Below are 14,780 nucleotides of genomic sequence, written 5' to 3' on the forward strand. Positions count from 1 at the left end.
TGTTTGTAGTAACTGATGAGGTTTGAGAATTTGTATGCTTTTGCTCTAGAAATACTGTGTACTGCAGTCCACCTTAAATAATGCAAAAGCATATGGCTGAAGTGTTGAGTCCTTTTTTTTTCATCTTTGAAATTTTAGCATATGTCTTTATGGCAAATGCATCTCAAGTAAACTCTTCACGATATAACTTATTTAGCAGCCTTTTATTGATCACTGTCTAATGCTAGACATTGTGATATATGCTGGAATAAGGTCTCCTTCCTTAAGGTCAATCTAGTTAGAGACAAACATATGAAATGATAAATGATATGTAACATGACATCATACTTAAATGATATGTCCTATAAGATGATAGGTAGTAAAATCTCAGGGAGCACAGAGGAAGGAGTGACTGACTTGGAACTGAGAAAAATTTTACAGAGTAGTTAATGTTTATGATTTTTCTCTTTATGTCCTAAGGGTTCACTATAATTTATCTAGGCTTTCAAAACATGTTGTTTGACACTGTGGAGGTCTGTATCTTTCTTTAGTTCTTTGAAATTCCCTTACTCTATTTCTTCAAATATTTTATCTTCTCTCTTATCTTTCCTTATATGAGACAGATATTGGAACTTGTGGGTCCCTCTTATTTTTCTTTTAGCTTTCCTCTCAAATGATCCCTTTCGTTATTTCTTTATTTATTTTTTGCTTCATTTCAGGAGAAATCCTAGCTTCATTTTCCAGACACTAATTCATTCTTCAGCAGTATCCTATCTTTTATTTAGCCTATGTGAGTTTGTTTTAGAAATTCTATTTTTCAATTTTAATATCTCTTTTATTTATTTTAATAGCCACTTTTTAAAAAATAACTTACTGTCTTTTTTTTTTAGTTTTATTTTTTTTTAACATCTCTGGGTATAAACCACTTTCCTTAATGTTCTGGTAAGTCTTTGCTTCCTCAGGTGTAGGTATGTCACTGAGTTTGTTTTCTCTTACATGATGTCAACCTTCCTTTGTGTTGATTTTTGATTATCTGTTTATCTTATGTGTTTGAATTCTCCCAGGGGTCACCTCAGCTTACTACTCTGGTTATGTATTCCCATAGTAGCTTCAACTTGATTTCTTTGACCTTGGTCCTCCAAAAGTTCACTTTCTTATTATTGAGTATGGCTTTGTTTTCATCAACATATTTTTATCTTTCTTATCATTTCCATAGGCTTACTTTAGCAGGGGAGATTTTTGGTTTTTGTTACTCTGCCATCTTGAAAATGGGAAGTAAAGCAAGAGAAGCTATTTCCATATGTATCAAACTGTTATGACTAAGACAACTTGCCAGTTAGAACACATCTAAACCAATAAGTGTGCCATTTTTAAATATTATATTCATTTACTTAACATATGATACAGGAACCACTGACAGGCTTTAACAAATTTTTCATACCATTTTTCTGTCATATTTATTTTGTAGTTTGTGTCAAGCTGTAATTTATTTTGTCCATTGATCAGTTTATTTAGTTTTAGCTTAAAGTGCCATTTAATTAGAGAAGCTTACCCTGAATTCCCAAACTGTGTGAAATAACTCCTCCCTTTTGCTTTCATATCACTATATGCATAGGTTTTGTCTTTAAAAACAGAATGATAAAATTATTTGTGTCTGATTCCCCCACCAGACTATAAATTGCATGAGGACGGAAACCATGTGTTTCATTAAACACCTGTTATCTGGTGCATATACCTGATACAACCTACCCTAGTGTAGGGTAGACTAGCCATTAAATATCAAATTGAACCTAAACTGACTTTTTCAACTCAGTAACCTTGTTTTAAATTTTGATATATAAGCTTGCTACTTGTGGTCAGTAATGATTTCGTTTTTTCATTTGTACATATTTTATGTCTTACAGTAAATATATTTAAAAGCTGTCATATCTTTTAATTTAGAAAATTTAAAGGACACTTTATTTTATTGTAATACTAGACTGTAAAGCACAGTACTTAGGGGTAAAGCAGTATAACTAATACACAAAATTTTGTATTTAAAGTATCCTAGATGATAGATCTAAAACCTGGAAATATTACATGTGAAATTCATTTTAGATCATTGTATGTTATTATTATTGTTTTATTATATCGTTGTTATTGTAGGTCATTATAGATTGTTATTATTTAAATTTTTTTCTCTTAGTTCATTTCAAACAAATCAGTTTACTGGAATGGTGTATCAGACAGTACTGCTTCCCCATCGACATTCCTTGAAAACAGGAAGCTTAGATGAAGCCATAACTCCCAATACATCACCAGCTCAGTGGCCAGGTATAAATAATTTATATATGTGTGAGTGTTTTTCTTAGCCTTATTGAATTTAATCAGATGAGGAAAAAGTAGGTTTGGCTTTGTTTTGCTGTATGATAATCATTGTTGTTAACTATTGTTAGAATTGATACCAGTTTATTATTCACCACTTATTACAAATTATCCAGTTATGTAACATTAGTTTTTCCTTTATCATCATACTAAAATAACTCAAATATTTTGTTATATCACTTTTTATAATTTTGCTTTTGTCATAATAGAAAACCATTTGTTATGGCAATGAAATTTTATCTATCAGATTTGAATCAGATTACAGATTTCCAGTGTTTGTCTAAATTGAACAAATAGCTCAACATTTATGCATTAACTGCAATAACCTCTACTAGTCTATGAATCTATGGCAGAAAATATTTTAATCCTGATGCTGTAACTTTTTTCAAAAATTAGGAAATGTTGATTATTTATTAAGTTTATTGTCAATGGTAGCTAATGGTAGCTATGTTTGTTGTTTCTCTTAGGAATAACTTCTCTAATTCGGATTTTGAATTCTTCTGGGGAGGAAGCCCAGTCAGGGCTTACAGTCTTGCTCTGTGAGATTCTCACAGCAGTGTATCTTAGTCTCTTCATCCATGGCTTGGCAACACATTCTAGTAACGAACTATTTCGGATTGTGGCCCACCCTCTAAATGAAAAAATGTGGTCTGCTGTATTTGGTGGAGGTGCACATGTTCCCAGCAAAGAACAGACACGCTCAAAAGCTTTACCTGGTTAGTTTTTAATCTGTTTTATTTTATTTTTTAAGGCTACAGCTTTATTTATTCATCTGAATGATAACTTTGTTAAATATAATTACATTTTAATTCATTCACAGAAAGTTCTGTTACAGACCATTTTCTTAAAGCATGAACAAATAGTTTTATGGTAAATATGCAGTATAAAGTTTCTGGTGTAATTATCAAACTTTAAGATACTCATGCACCAGTGATTAGAACTATCTAATGTAATTTAAAATCTTTTACTATTGAAATTTTCATTTGTTTTAAAATATACTGTAACATTGGTTTTTGTTCTATCCCAAATCAGATCTCTCTTCTTTCTTTGGCAGGAAGGTACTTTGCTATGCCTAGCCCCCACCAGGTAGTGGTATTCTCCATGGAATGTGTGGGCTTTTCCAAAGCTCTTTCAACCATCAGTTCTCATAGCCCTCCCAGTCTTGCAGGCAAGATATTAGCTTTAGAAATAGGCTTTTACAGTTCAGCTTGCTTTGTGTTGTTTTGGAGGGGTTGGGGTACAGTGGGCCAGTTTTATTTTGTTTGGCACTTAGCAAACTGAAAATTTTCCATTAATCAAGTCATATTTTTGATTTAAAACAATGATTAGCATTTTAGAAAACCATCCCTGCTTTTTTATTATGCTTTAAGTTCTTCATTTTGATGTTTTCTATTCCTTAGACTTTAACATATTTTTAAATGTGTAGAAATAAAGAAACGTCAGTGCTAATCATGATAAATCAGACTATGGCTTGAAATGACTGGAAAAACATTTCAAATAAGGCTGCTTTATGTTCTGCATATTATGATTCCAGCCATTAGGGTTTTGGATTTCTAAGTGTTCATAATACCATGTAAAGTAAGTATTTTAAACAATTGTATTACCTTTTCTTAACTTTCTAATGTTGTAACTGTAGGTACTGTATTTATTTAAAGATTGAAACAAGCTTTTTGACCTGAAAAGAATCTTCATGATGCTTTCTGCCTTTAAGTTTTCTTTTTTTTATTAGCCCATATGTGATAATCTTGGCTTTTAAATTTTTAACAATATTTTCATTTTTGTAACATCTCCTTTCTAATTTTTAAAGAGTAATTTCCTGTGCTTTATTTTTTATATGGATAAAAATAGAAGAAAACTAACTTATGAAACTCATGTTGGACTATATACTTAACATCAGATATTTGAATTCATTTAAAAAAAAATTTCAAAGTCTGAGAGGGAGTACGATTTATAGGTCTACTGAGATTGAAGACTGTGATCTTGTTATTGCAACATGTTATAAAGGGATAAATTCTTGAAATAGAATGTTCACATACTTGTAAAAAATTAAAAATACATTTTTACTAACCAGTCAGCAAGCCTCAACTTCAACAATTCCTGGAGCATTTCTGACCACAGATACAAAAACAACCTTACTCGAAGTCCAGGTTGTTCTTTGTTTAACCACTGAGATATAGCTGTTTGTAGTTACAAATATCATATAGTCAACTCTATCTCACCACTTACTGAATCCGAAATAATCAAAGTAAAAAAAATTATCTGCATCTGTATGTTTAACCTCTTGCGTTTGGGACATGGTAGCCAAATAATACAGGATACTTAAAAAATGAGGTTTACTTAGTGATGGGGCTGGATATAGCCACATATAGATTATGTGATGCTCATCTGTCTATAAGAACCCAGAAACTATTCTGAATGCAATCAATCATGGATGTAACTGAAGGAGCATGTACAGAAAACATAAATGGTATGATTCATCAGTTTGCTAACCAGAAAAAAGAGTACGCTCATTTAATGATGAAGCCAAAGGTCTGCTGTTTCTAAAGCTGATTTAGTTTGTGAAGGAACAAGTAGAAAAAGAAAAAAATAGAAAAACAGAATAAAAGGAAGAAGTGAAGATAGTAGATAGTAAAGGCAGTAATAGTAATTAGAAGTAGCAGTCCTGTGAGGCAGCTAAACTGACAGTTGGAGAGACAAAATCTGAGAACAGAAAATCAACCAAGACAAAGGGACAAGCAGGGGTGGCTTTCAGTATAAGGCAGAGGTCTGAAATCTCAGTTTTTGAAGGCATTATTATGTTGTTCTGAAAGCACACCAACTAAAGCAGCATAGCAGCTTGATAAATTTTAGGTTGTAAGTAAGCAGCCCTGTATGTTTGAATTACTGTTGAATGTAATCATGATGTCCTAAGAGTGTAATTAAATTAGATAATATTCACTATACATTGTTGACCAAGGTAATAAAATGATGTGTTTTAGAAAAGTTGATCTGAATTCAGCCAAAATTGATATATATATATTGATATATTTTTAGTTTTGAGTGTTTAAATATGGCCAAATGAAAACTGACAGGTCTAGAATATTTCATTTTCCTGACAACCTATTCATCTATCCAGTGTCAATGTATTATATATTGAAGATGAAATACATGCTTAGAACCCTTAAAAATCTGTCTTTTAGAAAGTGTTTTCATAAACTTAGTACTATGAGAAGATTTTAAAAGTTACCATTTGTTTTCCTTGTTCTCGTATAAATTCTGATCTTAATTTTCTTTTCAATAATGGTCTTACGAACTAAATTATTTTTCTTTCTACATGTCTATTATATACTTAATGTACTTTTAGTGACATAAAATTTAAATATGACTTAAGCTTTATAATATAAGAAAATGGTAGATGATTTTTATTAGACTTTAACTCAGCAGGTCAGAATTCTTAACAAAAATGTTAAGGTACATAAATCAGTAATTTATTTTTTAATCAAATTTACTTTGTGATTTCTACATATGTTAATGAGGGATTTCTTTTTTCTAATTAATTAAAACTATAGTTTGGGTGAATGTTCATGGAGTTCTGAATTGTTTTATTATGGTTAATTTTTAAAGTAGACGATCAGTTAAGCAATAGCAGTTTTTGAAAAATTACTTTTTTTTCTGCTAACAGTGAGAAATCCATACTTTTGCTTTTTAATGCATATTGTAAAGCAAAACAAAATCTTTTAAGAATTTTTGTTGTGTTTCATAATAATGTTTGCAGGTATAAGAATTGTCGTTATTCCTATGCATACCTTAGTTTTTCTTTACCCACTTTCTAACTTCTTCATGCCCCTTATAATTCATAAGCTCTATCTATATCCAAGTTCCTTTTCATTTCTCCCTAATGCTGATTTTTTTCTTTTATTACTAGTAAAGTAGCCATTTACTGCCTTAATAATGGAACAGTAGAATCAGTTTGTATCCAAGGAGTGACACAGTTCTTGGTATTTTATTATTAGCTTTTTTCAGAAACAAATGGTTAAGCACCCAGCAGCTACACAGTTTCTATTGGTGCCCCTAAGCTTCATGACCACTCAAACCCAACGTGATATAAGCATAAAGTTGTCTTAGGTTTTGCTGCAATTTGAGGGAAAAGAAGAGGGAGCATCTACCCTAATGATAAGCTTCAAATCATTTCTTGTTTGCTAGGAGGTATCACTAAGGTCTTTTAATTTGTAGCATTTCAGGTAATATAATATTCGGTACTGTGAACCTGTTTGCCGTTTTTCCCCTGTTGTCCTTGTGCATCAGAAATGTTTTGATAAGAAGTTTTATACTTCTGGAATTGAGTCTGTAATTTTAAATGTTTCCCCTCAGTGTGGTTAATTTCTTGTTTTTATGTCAATTGTCTGGGTTCACACACTGTACTTGCAAATGTTTTTCTCTCTTAAAAAATTTTTTTTATGTTTTGCTTTAAAAACTCTGCTTTTTTATGACATAGCAAGCTTGGTAAAATCTGTGAATTTAGCATTGTAAGTTTAATTTTTCCCTAAACGTCTGTGTTCACATCACATGCCTTCTAATAATCTAAAACCAAAAGAAGCAGAATAGTAGTATTTGTCAAGTGATAAATTTATTTTAAAACATAGCATTAATTTTTTTGACAGATTAAAAAAATACCCTTATATTCTAAATTTTTTACTCAATGAGAATTTGGTAAAACCACTGTTTAAGTTTTAGAATGTATATAAATGTATGCAACAGATATATTAGAAACATGGTTGTTGATTATCAATTGCTTATAAGATCAGAGAGAAAAAATTACACATTGAATATGATGGTTCTTTTTAAAGTCATTTGAATGATTACATACCACTTTGTAGCAACCCCTTAGTATACTAATTTTATTCATCTTTATTTCATTTTTTCTGAAATAACTAAATTATTCTGTTAGACTCAGCTTGGCTGTAGCTTGATATAATGCATGAGCATGCTGATTATGCAAGCTAAGTAGCTTCAAGCAGTAAAACAAAATTGTATTAAAACACAAATATTTGTATTCCTTTGGAAGGTAAGTGACTTCTTGCTGGAACCGTTAAAGAAGAATATTGGTGTGCCTTACTATGGGGTTGTTTACCTATCTATTAGACCATGAGTATGTCCAGGAGATCCTTGATTTTCTATTGGTGATTTGCATCTAGTGACTTAGTATTGATTAAAGATTTGTATAACTTGTTTTTCCTTGCTAATGCCCTTAATATTCTAAGGTAAAATGCTAAGAGAATATTGACTGTTAAATGTTTAGAAGTTAAAACAATAAAGATTGCATTTTCTCTCTCTTCTTTGTTGTTCCATTGACTAGAAAATTCTATCTCCAAGCCATTTCTAAAAGTCTGAATCAGTTTAGTAGGTAGTTTTGGTGTTTGAATTTTTTAATATTTTCAGTGAAAAATTAGTAGTAGTTTTTTAGTAGATAAAATGCCAAGTGATTACTGAAGAATCTCATAACTGAGTTGTTGCCTTTAATTACCACTGACATCCCATGATATTCTTCCCTCCCCCCCCCACCCCATGATATTCTTAAAAAACAAAATAGAAAGATGTAGATAATTTAGATAAGTCAACACTCAGAGAGTAAGGGACAAGATGAGATAAAAACAAAGATCGCTATACAAGATGATTTTTGTCTCACTTCCTCCACTATTTTCTTACCTTACTATCATAATAATCTCAGTTTTGTGTATGTACTTATTTGTAGTTAACCTTAGGTCTTATGTAAAAATAGGTGAAATCAGAACAATGAAAACTGTACTTATTTTAGTAATACTTTATTTTGTTCTTGTTAGTTTCTTCACTAGTGGAAGAAGGAGAGAAACAGAACAAACGTTTTAGGCCATCAAAAATGTCTTGCAGAGAATCTGCCTCGGTGACCTCTTCCTCACCACCAGTAAGCCAGGAGTCACTGATAGTTAAAGAGAAGTTCATTCCACCTGAGCTCAGTATCTGGGACTATTTCATTGCCAAGGTAATACAGGTGTTATCTAGATGATTTTTTGTGTAGTTAAACAGAAATGAAACTTTAAAGTAAGTGTAATTGTCGGTGTTTCCAAATATTTTTCCACACTGGTTTAGAAAATTTTCATTTTATCAGGGTACATTATCGCAAAATATACCCTAAAATATTTTGGACATATTTCAACCAGGTTTTAAGGCAGTTCTTTTATAAATTATGATTTTTTCATTTTAAACAAAGCAACGTTCTTAGTAAGATGAAAAGATAAATTGGTTAGCACCTTAATACTTGATAGTAATTAAGGAATCAGGACTGCCAGAAGTCAAAGTGCCATCCATAGTCTAATTCCTTTTCTATACTCCAGGCAGTCCTGCATTGTCCTGATATACACAGATTTCAGTTTTTAGTTAAATACCATCAGTCCCTCAACAACACTGTTCAACTTTAACGTTACCACAATTTATTAAATATGAGTAATCGCGTGAAGTACAAACTTTCCTGCTAGCTATTCAGTCCACAGATCACTCACTATGTAAATAACAGATGCACCTCATGATCAGTGACCAATCACAACAGTTCTTTCAAAGTCTGTCAGTGATTGGTCATTTAGTACCTGTTATTCAGTATTCAGTTCATACACAGACAGAAAAGCATGTGGGTTGTCTTGCCTCTTTATCTCCCATAATAAACACAAGTGACATTTTACAAAACTGGCTAATCAGAAGAGGGAATTGCCTAACAGATAAAAGTGCAACTGAAAAATGAGAAGTGATAGTACTGGAAGTGAAATTCAAATCAAATATAAGTAAAGTTATAGAAGTTATAGAAGAAATAGCTAACTTTGGGAATACTGACATTGCTGTCATTTGATAGACTTTAGATGTACAGCCAGAGGCAATTAGTAAAGGCCAGCTTATCAACATAAATGAGGAAAGTGTGACAAAAGGATGAAGATATCCCAGAGGTAGTGAAATTGACAAAAAACTTCACATTAAAAGAACTCTGGGTAATATTTCACAACATTGAAAGTGCAAAGAGTAAAAAGTTGGGCGCTGATACAAACTTAGAAAGGAGTATGACAATTTGCTAACGATTAGAAAAGAAGCTGGCTTTGATTCCTGAGTTAGAAGAAGGCCAGCACTGTTCAAAGTACTCTTGATAAATTTCTTACAAAGAAATAAAACAGGGCTTCCCTGGTGGCGCAGTGGTTGAGAATCTGCCTGCCAATGCAGGGGACACGGGTTCGAGTCCCGGTCTGGGAAGATCCCACATGCCGCGGAGCAACTAGGCCCGTGAGCCACAATTACTGAGCCTGCGCGTCTGGAGCCTGTGCTCCGCGACAAGAGAGGCCGCGATAGTGAGAGGCCCGCGCACCGCGATGAAGAGTGGCCCCCGCTCGCCGCAACTAGAGAAAGCCCTCGCACAGAAACGAAGACCCAACACAGCCATAAATAAATAAATAAATAAATAAAGAAAGAAAGAAATAAAACACTTTAATTCTCATTCTCACTGTTCTAATTTTTTAATTACAGTATACTAAATAAGTATTGTTTTTACTATTTTTTTTTCATTTTCCTATACATTTATAGCTGACTGTAAGAGTTTTTAATGTTCTGACAAATTTTTAAATGGTCACAGAACGTTTGTAATTTTTGCATGCTTCAGGGTAAAGAAGGGCATTTATATTGCCTTGTTTCACATTGCCTTTTGCAGTCATTGATTCAGTCAACAGATGTTTATTATGTACTCTATTTATATTGGAATATCTTTATTTCATCTTCATTTTTAAAGCATACTTTTACTTTTGCTGGGTATATGATTCTTGATTAGCAAGGCCTTCTTTAGTTTTCTTGTTCCTGGATCTGGTTAAATTTCTGGCTGGTCTGCCCTTGCTCCAGTCTGTATCTCAGCCTCAGGCTAGTTGAGATGTTTAGCCTTCCCTAATTGTTTGCTGCTGAGAACTCTTGTTTTTGACAATGCTGCTGGGCATGGAATTCGTTTTCTTTTTTTTTTTTCAATTGAAGTATAGTTGATTTACAATGTTGTGTTAATTTCTACTGTACAGCAAAGTGATTCAATTATTCATTTATATACATTCTTTTTCATATTTTTCATATGGTTTATCATATGATATTGAATATAGATTGAGGACCTTGTTGTTTATCCATTCTCTGTATAATAGTTTGCATCCCGTAATCCCAAACTCCCAATCCCTACCCCACCTCCCTCTTGGCAACCACAAGTCTGTTCTCTACGTCTGTGAGTCTGTTTCTGTTTCGTAGATAAGTTCATTTATGTCATATTTTAGATTCCACATTTAAGTGGTATCATATGGTATTTATCTTTCTGTTTCTGACTTACTTCACTTCTTAAAATCTCTAGGTCCATCCATGTTGCTGCAAGTGTCATTATGTCATTCTTTTTTATGGCTGAGTAGTATTCCATTATATATATGTGCCACATCTTCTTTATCCATTCATCTGTCGATGGATATTTAGGTTGTTTCCATGTCTTGGCTGTTGTAAATGGTGCTACAGTGAACATTGGGGTGCATGTATCTTTTCGAACTATAGTTTTCTCTGGATTTATGGGCGTGGAATTCTTATTAAAGTCAGCCCCCTCTGGCCAGGCAGCAGAGTTCTCTGTCCTCACAGGCTGCTGGCCCTGATAGAACAAATGGGCCACAGAGGGCAGGGGTTGGGTTAGGAGTACCCCCTAGCCAAAATGCCAGATGCTCACTTTTCACCAGAGATTCAGTAGTTTTTCTTGAATAAATACTTCTCTATGTGTTGTATGTATTTGATCAGTTTCCAGTATCTTTAAATGGTTGTTTTTGACAGGTTTTTCCAGTTTTATTACTGCTTTTTGGGAAGAGGACTTACCAAACTCCTCGCTCAGCTCTTCCAGAATTTTTACCCTCCCTGCTATGTTTCTTTATTGGACTTCTTTGGACCCAAGATTTTATAAGTTTTCTTTTCAAATTTCCCACATCTCTTCTTTCATCCTCACTCTTAACTGATGACATCATCTTATAAGTCATTAAAAAAAAATAGAACCAGACAAAAGTCTTTCATCGTACTGTCATGAAGCCCTCATCTTGTTCCCTCTTGTTATTATTAAGGAAGCATCATTCTGTCATGAAGCCCTCATCTTGTTCTCCCTTGTTATTATTAAGGAAGCATCCTTCCTATCAAAGATTCAGTGCTATTCTGAATCCTATCCTTGCTTTTCTTCTCTACTCTTCTCTCTTCACTATTGGCTCTTCCCATCAGAACAGAAATGTGCTCTACTGTGTCTCCCATTCCAAATCCTGCTTTGATCCCAAAACTTTTTCAAACTATTATCCCATTTCTCTGTTTCCCATCCTCCTTCAACTTTTCAAAACTGTAAACACATTATCTTTCTATTGCCATAGGTCCCGTTCATATTTACCCATTGTATGACTTGTGACACAACTACCCCACTGAACCTGCTGTTCTTGAGATTCAGGTGGTATCCATGTTATCAAGTATAGGAAACTTATTTGTCATCATCTTATTTGGCTTCTTAGCAGTATTCAACCCATGTGACTATTTCCTCCCATTTGAATTACTTTTCTCTCTTGTTCTATTGATACCAGTCTCTTCTAGATTATTTCCTAACCTTACTATTTATTCCTTCATAGTCTTCTTTCTTCTTCCTTTTCTACCTGACCTGTGACTCTTGATCTTCTTCAAGATTTAGGTTTCTGATATTTATTTTCTTTAGTACTTCCCATGTCACAACCAAAGTCCTCCCATTTTAGTAAATGGCATCTTCATCCTTACAGTTGCTCAAGCCAGAAACCCAGAAATCGTCTTTTCCTTCTCTTTCCCTTGCTCTCCAAATTGATCAGTAAATCTGTGCTTTCCCCCAAATATACCATGAATGTGTTATTTCTCTCCATCTCCATCACACACCTGTATCCAGACTGCCAACTCTTGCCTTAGTTACTGATGTCTCCATTTCTTCTCTTGCCATTTGACTTTTCTCTCATAAGGCTGTGGTCATAGTAATATTCCAAAGGATAAATCTCAATACCTATCCTCTGCTTAAAACTCATCAGTGGCATTCCATTACACTCTTTACTGTGTTGTACAAAAACCCTACCTAATCTGTCATCTGCTGTTCTCTTCAACTTTTCTCCCAACACTATCCTCTTGCTTTAGTAGGCTTCAGCCAAACTTTTTTTTTTCCATACCAAACTCTTTTACCTTATTAAAGCCTTTTTACATACTATATCTACTACCTAAAATGCTTTTCTTCCCTCTTGTTAAATGGCTTATTCCTTCTTGTCCTTTAGGTCTCACTTAAATGACACTTTTCAAAGAGGCCTTTCGTGATCAGCTTATCTCAACTGTTGTTAATATTCTTGATCCCAATGCTGTTTTCTTCTTTATAACACAGCTAAATACAATTTATATTTAGTTTTCTATTATTTGCCTGTCTTTTTCCCCCACTAAAATATAAGTGCTGTGAGGACAGTGACTATATATATGTCTTAAAATTTCTTACGTTGGGTATACTTTTCACACATAGTGGATACTTAATAAATTTTTGTTGATTGGATGAATAAATAAGGGAATTGTGTAAAGTGATGTTGAAGGCATAGAATGTCAAAGAAGAAGCAGCCAAGTACTGGTTACTTTACTTTCTTATAACAAAGTACCCAAAAATGGGATAAATTGCTAATATTAGACTATATAATTGAATGTGTTAAATCAGATAGTTGGATGATAAATTCTGTAACTCTTTTATTTTAGCCTTTTCTACCTGCTTCTCAAAGTAGAGCAGAATATGATTCAGAGGAGAGTCTGGAAAGTGATGACGAAGATGAAGATGTTTTAGCTTCAGATTTCCATCTCCAAGAGCATTCTAATTCAAATTCATATAGGTATGGAATATTTAATTTTAAGCTTCTTTAAAAAAATTTGTTATGTAATTTTGAAAATAATACATGAAATTAATAGCTTGGTGAATTATATTATAACCCAGATCTCTTTAGCTGAAATTGTTAAATTCCCTTCCTTAACAGTAATTCCACAGTTAATTTTTGATTACCCTTGAATGGACAATCTGTACTTTTTTTCAGTTCTCATAAATCTTGCTATCATATCATTCCTTGCCCTTTGCTCCCTACAATAAACACCATAAATGGACAATCTATGTACTTCTTTTCAATTCTCATAAATCTTGCTATCAGATCATTCCTTGCCCTTTGCTCCCTACAATAAACAAACCACATTGTTTTAGCCTAAAAGATCTAATGTCTTTTCAGTACACTAGTACTCAAAGATGTCAGTGATTTCTGTCTTAAAAATGGCATATGTGGAACACATATAAAAATCATAAATGTTCAAATACCCTCAAAGCTCCAGTGCTACATTATTATCCTTACATGCATAAGTGATAGTATGATGTGTTGTTTATATCTGAAAGGTGTATATATTTTATTATGACATGGTATGTTAATTGTGTGATAGAAAAATATAAAATTTCCAAAAGAAGTAAGTATATTAGGGAAAATGAAGTACTCCTTTATCGAAAAGAAAAGTTTTTATGAGATTTTTTAAAAATTAATTTTTATTGGAGTATAGTTGATTTACAATGTTATGTTAGTTTCTGCTGTACAGCAAAGGGAATCAGTTATACATATATCCACTCTTTTAGATTCTTTTCCCATATAGGTCATTACAGAGTATTGAGTAGAGTTCCCTGTGCTATACAGTAGGTTCTTATTAGTTATCTGTTTTATATATAATAGTGTGTATATGTCAATCTCAGTCTCCCAATTTATCCCTCCCCCGCTTTATCCTTTTTCATCTTGGTAACCATAAGTTTGTTTTCTACATCTGTGACTTTATTTCTGTTTTGTAAATAAGTTCATTTGTACTATTGTTTTAGATTCCACATATAAGCGATACCATATGATATTTGTCTTTCTCTGTCTGACTTACTTCACTCAGTATGACAATCTCTAGGTCCATCTATGTCACTGCAAATGGCATTATTTCATTCTTTTTTGTGGCTGAGTAATATTCCATTGTATATATGTACCACATCTTCTTTATCCATTCCTCTGTCAGTGGACATTTAGGTTGCTTCCATGTCCTGGCTATTGTAAATAGTGCTGCAATGAACGTTGGGGGTGCATGTATCTTTTCAAATGATAGTTTTCTCCAGATATATGCCCAGGAGTGGGATTGCTGGATCATGGTATAGTAGCTCTGTTTTTAGTTTTTTAAAGAACCTTCATACTGTTCGCCATAGTGACTGTACCAGTTTACCAATTTACATTCCCACCAACAGTGTACGAGGGTTCCCTTTTCTCCCCACCCTCTCCAGCATTTATTGTTTGTAGATTTTTTGATGATGGCTCTTCTGACCAGTGTGAAGTGATTCCTCATTGTAGTTTTGATTTGTATTTCTCTAA

General features: G+C 33.1%; 1 protein-coding gene across 5 annotated transcripts in view; it reads left to right on the forward strand.

Moving 5' to 3' along the window:
• DMXL1 (Dmx like 1) overlaps positions 1–14,780 on the forward strand; it is a 131,490-nt gene that overhangs the window by 62,473 nt on the left and 54,237 nt on the right. For 3 of the 5 annotated variants that reach the window (XM_036845520.1, XM_036845521.1, XM_036845524.1), the window contains exons 27-31: positions 2,165–2,292; positions 2,811–3,059; positions 3,398–3,511; positions 8,163–8,341; positions 13,111–13,241. In XM_036845520.1, the coding sequence (XP_036701415.1) occupies positions 2,165–2,292; positions 2,811–3,059; positions 3,398–3,511; positions 8,163–8,341; positions 13,111–13,241 (801 nt within the window). The remainder of the gene's footprint in view (positions 1–2,164; positions 2,293–2,810; positions 3,060–3,397; positions 3,512–8,162; positions 8,342–13,110; positions 13,242–14,780) is intronic. The other 2 variants (XM_036845522.1, XM_036845523.1) reach the window with 1 other exon arrangement.

The sequence above is a fragment of the Balaenoptera musculus genome, chromosome 3, assembly GCF_009873245.2.
Source record: "Balaenoptera musculus isolate JJ_BM4_2016_0621 chromosome 3, mBalMus1.pri.v3, whole genome shotgun sequence".
Lineage (NCBI taxonomy): Eukaryota > Metazoa > Chordata > Mammalia > Artiodactyla > Balaenopteridae > Balaenoptera > Balaenoptera musculus.